Source organism: Daphnia magna, linkage group LG5 (assembly GCF_020631705.1).
Source record: "Daphnia magna isolate NIES linkage group LG5, ASM2063170v1.1, whole genome shotgun sequence".
Classification (NCBI taxonomy): domain Eukaryota; kingdom Metazoa; phylum Arthropoda; class Branchiopoda; order Diplostraca; family Daphniidae; genus Daphnia; species Daphnia magna.
Window position 1 is genome coordinate 3,961,952 of NC_059186.1, and position 17,859 is coordinate 3,979,810.

Below are 17,859 nucleotides of genomic sequence, written 5' to 3' on the forward strand. Positions count from 1 at the left end.
GCAGTCCTGTATAGGTCCAGTGCTGGACGTCCTAATAGGATGGACTTAGGACGAGTTTCTGCACTGAATTGTTATGTGGGGCATGTATTTATTCAAAAAAATCTGAAATTGGGAAACAGAATCAAAACTTGTTACAGAATAAATCCGTGAGCTATTTTTAATGTGGTTCTAAGTACGGAAAAAAATATATCCCATTTGGTTTGAACTAAACATAATTAATAATAAGTACCTGATGGTGAAATAGGCCTACTGGATGGAAAAATGGTACATCTGACAATGATTTGAGCAGACGTGGGAAATGGTTTTTATTTCTACGGGTCCTTCTCAAATTTCTGCACAGCGGCGACAAAATACTTGATTTTGATACTTAAAAAAGGCCAGCCTACTAGATTTGTTTTTCGTACTTAATTTCAATAAGATACTAAATTTTAATAGGCTACTGAAAAATTCAGTAATTTTATAAACTACCTACTCTGAGGTTAATTTTTGGAAACAAGAGTTAGCCGTGCTAGGATTTGAACCATGGACCTTTAGTTTTCCTGTCTTATTCTCTACCGCTACGCAACTTCAGTTATTAATGAACGAACTAATTTAGCTAAAAAAGGTGATAAGATAGATAAAGTGATTGAAAATGTTCGGAAATTTTTTTGATACATTTACAAACATGTGATTTTGCAGTTAAAGTTTTTAATACATTTAAAAGTAATGATCATACGAAATATATTTCATAAAATGTAAGTGGCATATATTTAAGTAATTAAACAAAATAACATTAAAAAATTTTAAGCGTGGTTCAAAAACCAAGAAATCCCTTAGATTAAATAACTGATTTGTAGTTATAACTAGTAACTTAGTTCAGGCAACCTGTGATGAGATGGGCTTATGTTTGCCAAAAAATAGTTAGCCTTATTGCAAAATTTAAGTTTGGTTCCTTAAGGTTAACACATGGTTTTGAAAACGAAGAAGTTTTAGTCACCGATACTTGTGAAAAGGTGATGTAACCAAATATAGGGTTTTTGTAAAATTGTCATTGTATATTAGACCTAGTCTACCTAAAAATAGAGGGGATTATTTAACAGTGCAGTCGATGCATGCATTTTTATATGATTAAAATAACTGATTGTATATGTTGACTTGAAATCAAAACTTGACTGATTTGGCACTTTCAAAGATTTGCCAGTTGTTAAACCAAGGTGACATCAGTTTGGAAAAATATTGTAATAATAAGTATTAATAGCCAAAGTCCTAATAGTATTGTATAATAAAAGTTTAAATATTAATTAATCCGAGCGTGGTTAATTAATAATTTCATTTAATCGATCAAGCGCAGTATTGGACCTAAGCGAAAAAATGCAAAAAAAATTTTTCAAGTAGAATTTTTTTTCTTTTCAATATTTTTTCATGAAATTCATCAAATAGATAGCCCGTTTAATTACCTATCCATTTCCGTAAAATTTATGTAAATCCGCTGAAAACTTAGAACGTAATTAATTATTTTATTTTATGACATTTTAGTGGTGGGGGGGTAGGAGGGCCAAAAACAGACCTTTTTGGGTACGTTGTTTGGTTACTAATTTACACCAAAATAAACATGAAGTTTATTTTTGATATTTTTTATTATCTCTAGCACGTTTTGATATGATATTTTACTTCGATTTTTATAGTTTAAGAACCGCAATTTACAATAAAATGTACCCCCCTTGGCCCCTTCCCAGCATCCATTACGGCGGCCATTTTGATTACGCGCGTAATTCAAATTGATATTCTAACTTTTACTTATTATTACTCGAAGGTTTTAAATTACCAAGAATGTATGTAAACCCAAGTACATTAAAAAAACTCAATGTATTTTAAAGAGTAAGCAGCAAGTGTTTTATTCATAATCAACATGAAGCAAATACAATGAGTGAAGAACGACCCGAACAAATTGTTTTGATTATTTCATTATTTTATTACATTTTTACATTGAAAAATACATAATTAGCTTTCATGGTATATTCTTAGTTATTGATGGTAGGCTAAGAAGGTTGCTTTCTAATTGACTATTCAATTGTTGGTTGTTTCCCCGGTCAACCTAGTGGGATTCCGATACCTCGAAAAGGGAAAATAAAAGAGTAATGTGAGGGCTATAACATTAAAATTTTGGGAAATAAGTTACCTGTTTGATAAGTATGTTAATTTTTTAACAATGCCACAATAGATTTAGAAGTGTAACACAAAAGAATGAAAGAATTAGACCCATCCACCATCGTGGTAGGCAAGACATGGATATGATTGCACAATCATTTGGGCATATCTAAAGTATACAGCCTTTGATCTTTGGGGACGGGTGACACAAAGATGCTTGCTGCAAGTTCGGATAAAGTAGTCAACATGCAATAATAGTTTGTTGTTTTTTATTGCATTAACAAGAACGGTACTCAATTCTGTTTCTGAGTCTCCCTCCTTTGGCAGGGAAAGTTTCTTTGGGCCGCTTATAACGCCAACTACATCATGAACTTCAGTTACCACCGATCCTGAATGGTTTACCAATAACAAGAGTGACCAAATATAAAAATATTAGGCAAAATGAATGTAAAAAATTACCAAGAGCTATGTCTTCATGTTCACCAACAATGTCATAGTTTTCCTTTCTAATGTTAGAAGATACTGGGAGATAACAATAAACTATTAATTTTTGGTAGCCCATTCGTAACAATGTTATTCTTACAACTTACCATGTTCAGTTTGTTTGGGTACAACGGCTACCTCGTTGCTCTCCTCTACCACAGACTAAGAGGGTAAAGACTATGTTGGCATTTCAATGCCCCCAAAAAAGGTAAACTTCGCTGACCAAACATCCAATCTGGTAACGTCTGGATGGGAGTTTGGGAAATTGGTAACGAAGAGCGGAGCTACGGACGACCTGCGACCAGACGATCGACTAGTTGCCTAGAAGACACATGTGTCCCGGCTCCCAAACTTACGTCTCGCCCTTAGTTCCGTTTTTTTCCTTTCGTTTCTCGTTTTAACTCACGTGGAATTGAGTTTGTGTCTCGATATTGGCAGGCAACCAGTATCTAATTTTCCCTTTTTGGACTTGTAGACTGTGGCCCTAAATTCCCTTACTATTTTCCAAGACCTGAGGAGCATGATTGGCAAACGTGCTCATAGCAGGTTGTGCTGTTGTCTCGTTTTCGCAACCTATCCTGAGGAACACGATTGGCAAACGTGTTCATAGCAGGTGACGCTGTCGTCTCATTGTCGCAAAGTAATCTTGAGGAATAAGATTGGCGAACTTATTCATAGCAAGACTTTGAACATTGCCACTGAAACTTAATCTCGTAACCATCTTTACTGAAACCCTGAGGACACGATTGGCAAACGTGTTCATAGCAGGTCACGCTGTTGTCTCGTCTATCGCAAAGTTATCTTGAGGAGTAAGGTTGGCACCTTACTCATAGCAAGACTTTGAACATCCGAACATCTAAGCCTGTATGAGATTTGGCCTCCATTTTGGTTTGCGTAATTGGAAGCTTGAGGAACACGTATGGAAACGTGTTCATTATAATGTATCATTAACGCTAGATTGTTTATGAACAAATACAAGTGTAATAATACTTCCGCCTTTTTCGTTTATCTCGTGGCAACAGACTATGAACGGGGATAGGGCTCAGAGGAATGGTCAAAGCTATGTGCGTCCTATGCCGTATGATGGCGTGTCGAGCACATTTTCTGAAAGCCATTATTTTTCCTCGTTTCCCTACTGATTTGAGTCTTCCCACACCGTATATTTCTAAATCAACCACTTAATATTTCAACAAGGTTTTCATTTCTAAATAAAGGTTAGATGTTCCCTATGTTGTGTGAATTATTTAAGATTTTTATGTGTTCTCTAGAAACGATCGATTAATTACTTTATTAAACCCCCTTTTTCCATTTTCAAACCATTTGAAGACATGGGACTTATAACAGTAAATTTTTTTGTAGCACGAACATTAAATGAGAAAGACTCTACATTAAGTGATATAGTATCCAGGTTTTCCATAATCAAGTAAATGTCATTATCTGAAGCTACAACTTCAGCCACCATAAAAAAACTAGCCAAAACGTTTGATGTTGGTAGTTTACGCAAAAAAACGGAGCCAACAAAACAAATGCGCCCACACATTTTAAATTTCTTTAAATATCGAATCAGGGAAAAAGAGTAAGAGAAGTTTTATCGCAAAGTTCTTTGGACCATTGAGAGAACTGAACCTCGATTGGTGGCCCATCTGTCATTGAAATAGTTTTGAGACTATTTGTCATTTCAAAATAATCTCCTTCGCCATCACTGCAAATCTGCAACCCAACAAGCTTTTGATGAAAAGTGCAAAGAGACCACGGTACATTATGAAAATTGCAGTTTCGTCGCATCACTCGTTTAAAAGGCGCATTTTTCGACTCATAGCGAAATCAGTCATATCGAGGAGGTACAAAGTTTTGAATTTGTTCAGGGAAATGGATTAAGACATCCAATTTAGGCGTTATGGACGAGCCGTTTGTTTTAGGATAAAGGATAACATGGTTACTGTTATGAACTTTGATGTTGTACTCAAGAATTTTTAAGTCGCTCTCCGTAAAATTGTACGATCACAAACAGGAAATGATTCGTAAAAGTAAACGAAAATTGGCGAAATATGGGTTGTCGTCGCTAGAAACATAGTCGCCCAATACGATCCCGAGACACATACCGATTGATGCCATCTCAGAAGAGGAAAATGATAGTTTGGTGCAATTCACGATTTCATTTTTCCGTAATAGAGGTGGAACAGTGAACTCTCGACTACTTCACAAACTTGCAATTCTGGAGTTAACCTCATCAAAATCAAGCAGAATTGTAGTATCTTACATAAGGTTTTGTAAAAGTAATGACACGACAGATTTAAAATGCCCTCATAAACCACATACATCAAGTCTTGTACGAAACACTTTGTGGGATCGACTTAGTCTAGCATTCATAGACAATTTTCCTTATTAATACCATATTTTACTGAAAATAGGTCCCTTACAGCTTGGGGCTGGTTTTTCTCTAAGAACGCAATCAACGTTGTGGTGAATGTTATCTAGGTCAGACTTGTTAATCATGCATGTCTGGCAGGGCAGATTGGTGAACTCAACGCTTTCTTTAAAACCACCCATGAAGTTTGATGCTGGCATATCACCAGCAAAATTTACTGAAACACTAAACCACTTCCGCTTATCGTTCCTTACATTAAGTTTGACACCGTTGTACAAAAATTTTAAGTCAGCTAAAAAAGGAGCTATAAAAGTATTAACCCCCCCTCCGTTTCAGCAGATCAGAGCTTACCATCCCAAGTAATTGAATATTTTTTAAAGACGACCTGAATTGAGGCAGAATATTTGAAAGCATCCAGAAAAAATTGAAATTTTATGTTTCCCTTTTTTACTCCCCAATGGGTTTGCAAGTTCAGTCCAGACGTCTAATAGACGTCTGGACTGGACGGAGTTACCTAATGTAAAACTACGTATTACACTCTGATGTTCAGTATCCTGCACAAAAAGGTGAACACCGATTTATTTTTAAAAAGCCATCTGTGGGTAGAAAATATTAATAGTTTACCTTTTTAAGGAGAGGTAGGGTGGTTTTGGCGCAAAATCATTATAAGAAGGGTTGGGTAATGTCAGTCCAGACACCTTTTTTTTTCCCTAAACAAACAATATTCCAGACTCTCATTCTGGCATTCTGCATCGGTCATATAGGTGATCCATTGGAACCTTCACCAGCAATGTAATTATTACCATGCTTCTCTTTTACATCAGCAAGTCCACAGCCATTTTCATTTGGTACACCAACATCTGTCATAAATCCAATATCACCAACTTCCTCCGTCAACACTTGAACTAAGTTCTTTTCACCTGGTGAAAGAGAGTAATAGGGTTACATACATAGACTTTTAGAATATAGTTAATTAAGGTATTTTAACCGTTAGAAACACTGTCTATATTAGCCGATGGATGTTTGTAAATTGTAGACCCATGGACTTTGTTCCAGTGGCGACGGAAAGAAACATATTTAATGTAATGTACTGGATACTTACAGATTACGTTAAAGACGGAAGACGATGCGTGAATTTTAATATGATTGAAAAAAATTATTGGATCTTCACTTGAAATAAAAACACGGCACATTGGGCACTTTAAAACATTTGCCATTTAATAAACAAAAGTGAAATCACGTTTGTAAAATACACTTTTAAAAAGGGTACCACTTATTTGGGGTTGTCAACCCCGAAAAATGTCAGAATGTACGAAATTTTGACGTTTTTTTCGAAAATTACGAGGTTTTAACTACTATTCACATTTTTTCAAATTCAATGCATATATTTTAGACATATAACCTCGAAATTTTCAGGCTGTATCCCAGAAATTTCGGGGTTTGTTATAAATAGAAAGATATTTTCGAAGAAACGACGCAGGTATATTATTCATAAAAGTAGTTTACATACAAACAGGAACGAAAAGAGGCAGGATGAAACTGATAGACATGAAATTCTTCAGTTTTAAGAGATTCTGAGAAATTTGAAAATTATTTGGTCTTTTTTCAATAAAGAAAAACTGGACTTTGTTATAGAATAATACAGTTTGATAAATCTAACAAATAAAAAGAAAAATTCGCAGTGAGAAGCAATATTTAAAATCATACCAAATTTTTGAGCTGTGTGAAATAATGGGACCCAAAATCAAGCTTTCCTTTGCACTGTTAAAACACAAACTATTGTTTTGGATTGCTCATTGAATGTTTTTTAATTACATCATTTTATGTCAAGTTACCCTGCTAGCACGCTTACATCTCAACAACGTACCCCTGCTATCCATATTGGACGATTGGATATACATTTTGGTCATCCATGGTACGTTGAATGTCTGTCCTAATGTCACATCTTTCTACGTAATTGTTTTACGTTTATTGGATATTCAAATGGACAAGATGTGGACGTGTTTGAAATTTTACCCTGGCCACATTTGGATGTAGGTTATACACTGTTTGTCCATGTTTTGGACTCTCCACCCTACATCCAATTTAGCCGAAATATGTACAGCCGAAATACATTTAAATTAAATAAAGTTTGCTATGAATTAAATATAATACTCGTTGTATTTTCCACTTACAAATATAGCGATAAGTGTAAGACAATTCCAGATTATTTAGTGTGTTGAGACGAGTTTGATGACAACAAGGGAGGTCAATCAACACAAATGAAAAAACGGACAAAGAATATCAAAAGAATCAACAATTCTTCGATTGAACCGGCAATATACGAAAAGACAAACTGCAGGTATTTTTTCAAGAATATCCTGTTGTCGATGTGTTTTCTTCTGAAGATCGCAGTTTTGTCTTAATGCAAAAATTTGGCTGACCATTCAAGCTGATTCTCTTGAATGGCATACAGAACTATAAGGATACACAAACACACGATAAAGGTTAGAATTTACAGAAGCAATTATGAAATCTGGCACACCTTATCCAAGTGGTTCGTCTTCTTCAGCAACGGCAGCAGCGGCGTTCTGTTTCCTTTGTTTCCCGGGCTAGTGCTTCACTGCAAGTTTCGTAAAATTGGTCAATTCGTTTTTGTCTGAACCGGAAAACTTATCCAGAACGGCTTCTGAAAAATTCATTTTTGTGTTGTAAATATTACGAACTAGAGGAGAGATAACTAACAAAATACTCACTGAATACTGCAGCAGTAAGTGTGGAATTTTCTAGGCCATACTTTTGATCAGTTCCCTTACGCTTTGCACCTTTCCAATTGCAACTTGCTTTAGCATTTACACTAAGAATTTCGTCCCAGGCTCGATCGACAAAATTGGCCGCTCCATTGCCACCAATACGACTGACCATCAATACCTGCATATCATAATAAAATGAAATCCAAGTTACAAGAGATAGATATATTGCCAGCAATTACTCACAAATTCTTTGAAAGTAGCTGGGTCCAACAGCTTTATCTCCAACAATCGTAGCGATTCGATATCTTTAACAGGTAGGCCGTCGAATTCCATCGTTGGCAATGCGATTGAATAATTACTTACACTACTTTGAGTTTGAGAATCCACCATTCGAAATATATAGTGCAATCAAGAATGGTATTAACCAGTTCAAGAATGTGGTATGTGTTGTACGAAAAGCAAATCTAAAACAAAAAACCAACCACGCGACTACTTTTACTCGTCTGCTACCGGATGCTGGGCGGTGGGCGCAAACAAGCGACTGTGGTGAAAGTAAGAATCTTATTTAAATTTTACATTCTATTTTGAACTATAAAATAGAGTATATATTTAAATATCTGAAATTAAAAAAATTGGCTTAATTCGTTAATAATAATTTAACGTATTATGCAAAAACATTAGGTAAAACAAAAACTGTAATCAAAGAAGTTAGACAATCTTTGACTGGTTGTGGTTAGAGCAGCCACTATGTCGATGGCATTACACTCGTTTATCTTTTTGAGTTGAGGCGAACAGACTAAAAATTAAAAATGTCTATCTAATTTCTCATGCTGCCTGGTGTTAAAATAATGGCTGGTGGAAAACAGGATGACCCTAATGCTGTTCGGACCAAGAAAATAGAAGTGGGATACCGCCAAACACTAAGACGGAAAAAAGAATACACAAACAAATACATTGATGGATTGCTTTGTAAGTAAATTTGATTGAATACTCCGTTCTAGTAAACCATGTTTAGTAAATGCAATGTTGAATGTTACTCCATGGCTGGGGTGTGTTGTAATCTTCATTAATTTTATGACTTTCATTATAGAGAGTCAGAATTTACTAACAGATGATGTTGGAACTCATTGTGAGGCAACTGACGGGACTGTAAACATCAGCAATGATTTGCCTCCATCACCAACAAGTGTTACACTAGCATTGAGGATAGAGTTGATTGGTAATACTACTTCTATAGAATAATAATATGGTGTATATTGACATCCTAATATATTTTTGTTTAATGTAAGGTGATGAAAATGTACTCGCAGCTGAAGTTGTCAACAGCGAAACTACATCAAGCAAGAGTGTCAACACCGATGAACACTTACATCTTCCTCTAGCAAGTGTTGGGACAACATCAATGAGCAATGAGTTTAATGGTTACACAGTAACATTATGAATCACAATCCTTATTCATTTATGTTTATTCCCAGGCCATCCCAATTTTCTTGAAGGTGACAGTCAGGCTTCAGGTGCTTCAGGTTATACCACAGATTACCAACATTTCATGAACGATGAAAATCTTTACTGGGAGGAACCTTTAAAGGAAGATGATTCTTACCACAAATCTGTTAGTGAATCATCCATCCAAGATGACTACGTCAATGATTGGCTGGTCAATTTAAATGATGAGAACATTGATGTTTCTCATGAAGAAGCTGTGAGACGGAGTCTTGCTGAATGGGTACTGGATTGCAACATACCAAGAGCTCATGTCTCGAACCTATTGAAGCGTTTAAACAGAGAAGCTGGTCTAGCGTATCTTCCCTTGGACTCGAGAACACTGCTCAAGTCACTGAGATCCAGAATTCAATGTAGAGTTGTTGAGCCTGGTTCCTACTTCAATTTTGGCATAGCTTTGACTCTTGCTGTTGTTTTGGCTCTTTTGAACTCAAAGGACATTCCAAATGTTTTGCAATTTATATGGAATATCGATGGGCTCCCTTTAGTTAAAAGTAGTGGGAACAGTTTTTGGCCCATTGTGGGGAAGTTATACAACGTAGAATATGCCGAACTAATTGTAGTTGGAGTATTTTGTGGCATCAAGAAACCAAACTGCATTAACGATTTTTTTTTGTGTCACCTCTTTGTTCTAGCTCTTTTGCTAAATGATCATTGATTGAAATGTTGTAATGTTATTTATTCAAATGTTGCAATACATAAAAATACAAGTGGAAAATGTAGAAAGCTTTGACCTTTTGAATTTGCCACGATATTTTTTATAAAGTATGTCAGCGCCATAAGTTATCTTTTTTAAAATAAATAAATATTTGAATTGGTCATCTAATGGACGTAATTTGTACACACGGAAAATATATCCAGTTTGTGGCAAATTACCACGTCTATTAGACAGTTAAAACTAATACAAAATAGACAAGATAGCAACATCGTAAAAAGACGTGAAAAATACGCACTATCGTCGTATTTTTTGGACGAAAAATAGATGCGACGAAGAATGGATGAACATACGTCGCATTGGCGGATATCAGACCAGCCGTGTTAGCAGGGTATATTTATCAACTTCACAACTTTTATGAATCGGCGATGTTCAAAAACAGAATTTCAGCACGTAAAATCGAATGTTACCATATCTTAAAAATCTTCCCCCTAAATTTCAATCATATCACCTAACCGAATTTAATTGTGCTACGAAATGAAATTTTGTTAGACCCTAAGGGTGTAGAAAGAATATATTTTTCGTAGCTTTTTAAAGAAAAAACAAATGAACAACCGTTCCCTTCCTGATACCTGAATACGCCTCCTTTTACTCAGACTTATTTTAACTCTTGCACAATAAAGATGTCGGCACCTGGAAATTTTAGAGACAAGCGTAGAGACGACTTGTTGGATCCACGTGCCGTTAGTTTAGCAAATATGGAGCAAGAAAGAGATTTGTTGGAACGCTCTCGTTTTTGTGATCGCCGTGAATATTACGATTCACGTTTCCAGGAAAGAGAAAGGTCTCTCTTGCGCACAGCGCCGAGTGATTTTTATCGTGACCGACCTTACTTTGCTCCGATTCATGATCGTTATGATCAATATTATGGCAGAAATGGGGCCAGTTTACGGTTTCGACCAATAGGATCTGTGCGCTCGAGATGCTGGTAGAGGTGTATGGAGCGGAAGGGCAAGATTCATTTCGCGTCGAGACATTTTTGAGGCAGACTAAGACCAGGTAGATGATAGGCAATACAACGAAAGATATCGTGATCCCCGTCGGGAGATTGAGGACCGCGGTTGTGCGAAAAGATTCAGTGGGCATGGCGTGGACTACGGGCTCCCACAAGAAGAGGACGAGGTGGAGGCAGTAGTGATCGACGATCATGAAGATCAAGATCGTCTACAAAAGTTCCTTAACCGTCCATGGTGCCCAAACAACCAAAGACCATAAAGTTTGGCTGGACCGTCAGCGGCCGGGTCACCGGCACAATCCATTTCGCCAGGACCAGCCCCATCAAAAGCTCAAACCCCGGAGCCAAGCAGTCAGTAGCGAGTGGTAGTGTGAGCCTACGCCATTGATTGTACCGCAAGAAGTAAGTGAAGCGCTATCGAACTGGTTGACGAAGGGCGTGTCAACGGACGAGTCCAAGGCTAAAACCAAGAGAACTCCGCTAGAATTCGCAGATAAAGAGTTTTCGGTGAAACCCCCGAAACTTGATGGTTACATGTACAGGCGGGCGAAAAACAAAGGGAAGCTGAAAGCAGTGAATGCATCAGAAGAAGCACTGATCACGACACAGCTGAAGATTCTGGACATAGGCGCACCGCTTATTGATCTGTATACCCGCATTCTTTCGCTCGGTGAGGGAGAAATGGAGAGAAAAGCCCAGGACTTGGTGCAAAATGCATTACGGCAGTGGTCACGGGCTTACCATCACGTTACTCGTCAGAGAAGACGAGTGGTGGTTGGCTTAATAGAACCGAATTTGGATTTGTTCACGGCCGATCCTGATGCGTTCGCGCCCGGAAAGGAGACTCGTGAGCTCCTTTTTACGGGAAAGTTCCTAGAGTCGATGCTTAAAGAGGCATCACAGGACGCGACACTGGAAAGAACCTCAAGGACCAAAACGAGTTTCAGGTCAAGAAGAAATGGGTCAGTAGACCATTCACAGTCAGCATCGCGCCAGCCCTTCGTGTTACGTCCAAGGAAGACTAGAGAGCAGCTACCGCAAAGAACTGGAAGTGAAAGGGTACGACCGGCAGGAGCCAGTCCATGGTTGCGAAGGGGCCAAATGTATGTTTTTATTCCCCACTATATGTATCCCAAATACCCGTCAAAAGAACATGTGGTTGCTAGGTTAATAGCTTTTGCGGGTCGTTGAAAAGGGATAACAGACGATTGATAGATTTTGGAGAGTGTAGTGCATGGCGTTAAACTTGATTTCGTTTATTCACCTACTCAGGATAAAATTCCGTCCCCCGTTATCATGTCTAGGGAAATGATCACCATATGTGACAATGAGGTGGGGGATCTTGTAAAAAAACGGGCGGTCAGAGAGATCACAGACGGGTCGGGGGGATTCGTGTGTTCATTGTTTTTAATTCCAAAAAATTTGGGATGGTTTAGACATATAGTTAATATAAAGCCTTTAAACCAGTTCATTCGATCTAAGCATTTTAAGATGGAGAATCTAGAATCGGCGCGGTTTCTTTTGAGAAAAGGGGATTGGATGGTGAAACTGGATTTGAAGGACGCCTACCTTACCTTACCCGTTTGCCCATCTCATCAAAAGTTTTTGCGTTTTCAGTGGAAGGGGCGTTTATTCCAATTTACATGTCTGGCGTTTGGTCTCGCACCCACGCCGATGATACAGACTACATTTTTCCCAGACATTTAATACCTAGGGCAAAAAAAAAGTGTCTGGACTGACATTACCCAACCCCCTTTATGAGGATTTTACGCCAAAACCGCCCTACCTCTCCTTAAAAAAGGTAAACTATTCATATTTTCTACCCACAGATGGCTTTTTCAGAACAAATCGGTGTTCACCTTTTTGTGCAGGATACTGTACCAGGTATTTTGAATGTGGTTGCAGATCACCAGTCCAGGCTGAATCTTGAGGCCGGCGATTGGAAGCTACGGCCAGATAATTTCCAACGCATATCGTCTCAGTGGAACCCGCAAATAGATTTATTTGCTTCAGCTTGGAACCGACAGCTGGACAGGTTTGTCAGTTGGCAACCACAGCCGGACGTGATGGCAGTGGACGCATTCACACTGGATTGGGGATCATTAAGGGGCTATGCATTCCCGCCTTTCAAACTCATCCACAGATGCTTGTTTAAGATCTGGAAGGATCGAGCGGATGCGCTTCTGCTGACGCCGGTCTGGCCAGCACAACCGCGGTGGCCAACAATAATGGAGTTGGCATACCAACCACCCCATATCCTGAAACCAGCGGCGAATCTACTTATGGATCCGGAAGGGAACCCTAATCCGAGGTTGGCTCGTGGGTCGATGCTGATGGCCGCCTGGGTCTTATCAGGCAAAGATGGGAAAACAAAGACCTTTCGAGCAAAGTGGTCCACCTACTCCTGGCAGGAAATCGTGAAACCACATCAGCTGCCTACCAAAGCTGCTGGAACGGTTGGGTCAGTTGGTGTACAGAGCGGGTTCAAGATCCTGTGTCTCCTCCTCTAGGTACAGTTTTAGAATTTTTGTCCGACCTCCACGGAAAAGGACTGGCTTATAGATCGATCAACGTGTATCGTTCGATGCTATCGGGAACTCTGAAGCAGATGGAAGGCTACGATGTTGGCAAACATCCGTTAGTTCTCAAATTAATGCTGGGTATATTTAATTCTACTCCGCCAAAGCCAAAATATACCGGGATTAGGGACGTGGGGGTAGTTTTGCGCTATATAGATTCATTGGGAACAGATATTGATCTAAGCCTCACCTCCCTGTCGCAGAAACTCGTCATTCTGTTAGCTCTGACTTCCTTATTCAGAGTTTCTGAAATTGCGGCAATTGACTCGGAGTCCTTGGTTTTCCCGGGTCCAGTCGTGAAGTTCGCCTTTTTGAAACTCAGAAAAAACCAACGCAAGCCGAAAGGTATCAAATACTTCTTCTTGCGCAAACTGGACCCCTCTTCTAACCTTTGTCCAGTCCTATGCCTTGAAAGGTACGTAAGTATGACTCAGAACTTCAGAGAGAGCAGGCCTTCCAGCCTGATATTGGGTACCAAATCACCGCACGCTCCAATCGGGGCTCGTCTATTGCTCGATGGATTAAATCGGTGCTAGCCGACGCAGGGGTCAACATATCAATTTATAGCGCTCACTCTACCCGTGGAGCTGCCGCCTCCAAGGCCAAAGCTTCTGGGATGCCTATCAAAACAATTCTTCGTACGGGTATCTGGGAAACGGAGAGTGTGTTCTCCACACACTGTAATAAGAGCATCGTCACCGAAAGTTGCCAGAATGTAATTCTGGGAACAGAGTGACTAGTAGACTTCGAAATCACCAAGTTAAGGTGGAGCTATTTGAGTACAATTAGGAAATTGCTCGAGATTGCGTAGTGATTGATGAGCAGTTGAAATTGTACGAAGTTAGAGAGACCTTTACTAAGGTTAAGGAACCACCCACCCACCCATCAGTTATTTACTTAAAATTCTTTGATATTTACAGAGGACTAACAATGGCTACTAACTACCCCTCCGATATCAAAATATAGCGGATTCTGTTCCCCGAAAGAAGAAGCATTATTATTTATTTATGAGAAGCCTCAAAGGTCTGAGGTGGAAAGGGGCATTATCACCTGAAGAAGGAAACCCGTTTTTCTTTTGTTTTTTTTACATCGTGTCCATACCCAGTGGTCCAGCAGATTCACAATAATTTTATATAGGTGGCGCTGATCATTACTGTTTAGTCCTAATTGCCGTTTTTCCATTCCCCTGTCATTTAATTGTCGTCTGTGGGCCTAATGGCCGGCGTTTGTCAGTCTATTTTTCTCACGTTGTGAATTTGAATTTACCCGACTTCTCGTCAGCTATTCGTTTGGTAACTTGTATTATAGAATGATGTATGGATCTTGTATTTATAGCCTATGTATTTTATTCAGAATATTTGCATTATCTTACCCACGACTGATCTGAACTGTGGCGTGAGCTGGGCATGAGCCCAATTGATCCTGATTTTTTATTCCCTCGTGGTAATTCTTATTTATAATGTGTGATTTTGTGTGTCTTCCTGACCCGTTGGCATTTGTGTAGGGATTTCGGTTGTAAGAAGTATTATTCCCATTGATCTCAGTTGAGACCCATTAGTCGACCTGACATACTCACCCAAGATTGAGTTAACCTCAGGTAAAGCCGTAAACTCTATTCCCCTACCTCATGTTTCTAACATGTTCTTTGTTTCTCAGAATTGGTGATATTTGTGCTCGAGAGAGTTTGCATGTATTCAGAGATTGACAATCTAATACAGTCACACCACTTGCTCTTTACCGAGTTATCACCCAGTTAAGGTCTCTCTAACTTCGTACAATTTCAACTGCTCATCGATCGCTACGCGATCTCGAGCAATTTCCTAATTGTACTCAAATAGCTCCACCTTAACTTGGTGATTTCGAAGTCTACTAGTCACTCTGCAATATAATATCTCGAGCAATATCCAAATTGTTATTGAATAACATTAAATTAAATTTTTTATTTCTGATTTTATGCCTTAGACCTACTGCTATTAGATTAGTTCTGAGCTAGTGGTTTTGGAGGGATTCGAACCATAGCAACATACATCTTACTCACAGTAGTCTGATAGTTTGCCACTGTACAGTGGCACGTGCCACATTTACTGTAATACGTGTATTTTAGAATGCACTATATTGTGAGACATGTGTAGGGTGATTTTCGGAGAAATTTTCCTACAATTGAAAATCTTATATGTTATGTATATGAATTAGACTTTTGGCAATTGACGCTCCATATAAATTTATTTTACGATTGTCGAATTGTCGAAAAAAGAATTGCAAATCAACAACTGCACTCATTCTCTTCATATTGAGGCCAAAATGGAAAAAATGTGCCTCCCCGTTAAAAAATCCTCATTGGTAAGGATAACAGGTAATTAGGCAAGGCCTCTGGCAATGCTTTTGTTTACTTTTCTTTGTTACGATCGCCAACCCACCCTAATATGTTTGTCCTCCAATCGGAATACCGTGATTGATTATCGGATATTTTTCTTAGCCTTTCAAAAATCATATTGTAGGGATTTTGGCGGTAAAATCAGAGAAAAACCGACAAGTATATCGGTAAAAATGTACCGAAATGTTATCTCGGAATTTGTTCCCGACATATTTCTTAGAGGGCAATTAAAACCACTTACAAAGTCACCCTTAGGGTCTAACGAAATTTCATTTCGTAGCACAATTGTAAATTACCAGGGGGATCGTGTTACGATCCCTAAAGGTAATTCTAATTGGGTCAATCCAGCCGAAGTCACCGAATCGTTGGCGCGCACATATTTTAGAATTTAGCAAAATTTGGACAGTAGGTTTATACTGTCCTAAATAACTTGTTTTACAAATTTCGTCCATTTTAGACGATTAGTTTTTTAAATGCGGCGAAATGAAAATTGTTTTTTTTCATTTTGCCGTAGTCCACTTTTCCCGTGCGTTTTTTGTTTTTCTTAATTTGTAGACCAATTGTTTGATAATCTAATTTTTAAAAATACATATTATTAATCAGATTTTCACGGGCTATCTTTTGGTTTAACTTATTTTTTAAGAATATTTAGTTAAAGGTTATTAATTTAAGGACAAAGTATTGATACCCTCCCCTCTTTAAAAATCAATATCTTCCCCGGCTGCGAAAATTTTCATAAGCCGTTTTCATAATTGTATAGAGTAGATATTGATTTATACTACATATAAAAATGAGAGATGTGTTATCTCTCGTTTGCTTCATTTAATTATTCTAATTTTAAGGTTTGTGACAAAAAATAGCGTTTTTCCGTCCCTTTCGACCTTGAGGGGCGGAGCTTTATCTCTTTCCTTTCGCCGCTCTCAACCCCTTTATTCCCCTAGGCTAACGAGGGGAGCTTTGGGCATGCAGCCCAAATATAATATAATATAATTATATTACAAATATAATTTACAATTATATTTGAAGATATGTTTGCCAGTAATATTTTATCGAATGTACCAGTGGTAAAGCATTAGACTACGGATCGAAACATCTAGTGTTCAAGTACCGTGGCAAACTAATCGGTTTTTTCATTATGTACCTATAATACCCCACAAATTTAGGGTTAATAACACCAAAAATTTCGTATTGCGATACGATACAAAGTTTTCGGGGCTGAGAACCCAAGATCTCATTTGCCGAATTTTTCGGGCAATTAACCCCGAAATAGTGGTCTACTATTTTAACAGTGGTATTTTAAGTATGCTATGAAGAATACTTAAACATTTTAAACACTTAAAAAGGTTTTTGTGGTACTTCAACAAAATTACAATACTTAAAATCGATAGAATAGGTATAAAATTTGCTTTCAGTAGGGAAAATTTTAAGTATAGTTTTTCAAAATCAGGTATCATTTAAGGATACTTAATTTTTTCGGTATTTTTTTCCTACTGAAAGACCCTTAATTAAGTATTCAGTCGCTGCTGTGCACAGATGACAAAGAAAAAGGTATGCCCATATTGTACTGGCGAGCATTACCCGACTAATTGCACAGAAATAAAGGGACCAGATGAACGCTCAAAACTTAAAAAGTTGTGTTTCAGCTGCCTCATTGTTACACACTCGACAATCAAAGACTGTCCGTCTCGTTTTCGATGTCATTGTTAACAACCACACCACTCTAGCCTCCACAACGAAAAGAATGGAATTAACACTGTACTACAAAAGACCACTTCCATACAAGCTGTGTTCTAACAAAAGATTTTAAAAAACCTGGAAGGGCAATAATACCCAAATCCCTACCATTCGTTTCCCTTAAAACTGCTGTTGCCACAGTTAGTTCACGTTTCTCATCCTTTCTTGCCAACCTTCTCATTGATGAGGGATCACGATTGACTTTCATCACGACTCGACTCGTTAAATTTCTTCGACTCCACACATTCCGAAGAGTACTTCTTTCTCTATCGGGATTTAAGGGTATTCC

At 38.2% G+C, this 17,859-nt stretch overlaps 1 protein-coding gene, 1 long non-coding RNA gene and 2 pseudogenes across 2 annotated transcripts; 3 read left to right on the plus strand and 1 right to left on the minus strand.

Moving 5' to 3' along the window:
* Positions 1-7,125: 7,125 nt before the first annotated feature.
* On the minus strand, positions 7,126-8,195 carry LOC116922358 (annotated as a pseudogene).
* Positions 8,196-8,521: 326 nt separating this feature from the next.
* LOC123472249 lies at positions 8,522-9,908 on the plus strand. The gene is made up of 4 exons (XM_045173518.1): positions 8,522-8,679; positions 8,801-8,929; positions 9,000-9,131; positions 9,186-9,908. The coding sequence occupies exons 3-4, from the start codon at positions 9,113-9,115 to the stop codon at positions 9,869-9,871; spliced, it is 705 nt and encodes a 234-aa protein (XP_045029453.1). The 5' UTR covers positions 8,522-8,679; positions 8,801-8,929; positions 9,000-9,112; the 3' UTR covers positions 9,872-9,908.
* Positions 9,909-10,551: 643 nt separating this feature from the next.
* LOC116923896 lies at positions 10,552-13,188 on the plus strand (annotated as a pseudogene).
* A 1,495-nt stretch (positions 13,189-14,683) lies between these two features.
* On the plus strand, positions 14,684-15,123 carry LOC116922400. The gene is made up of 3 exons (XR_006647032.1): positions 14,684-14,754; positions 14,816-14,905; positions 14,967-15,123. It is a non-coding gene; the product is annotated as an uncharacterized LOC116922400 (long non-coding RNA).
* Positions 15,124-17,859: the final 2,736 nt, after the last annotated feature.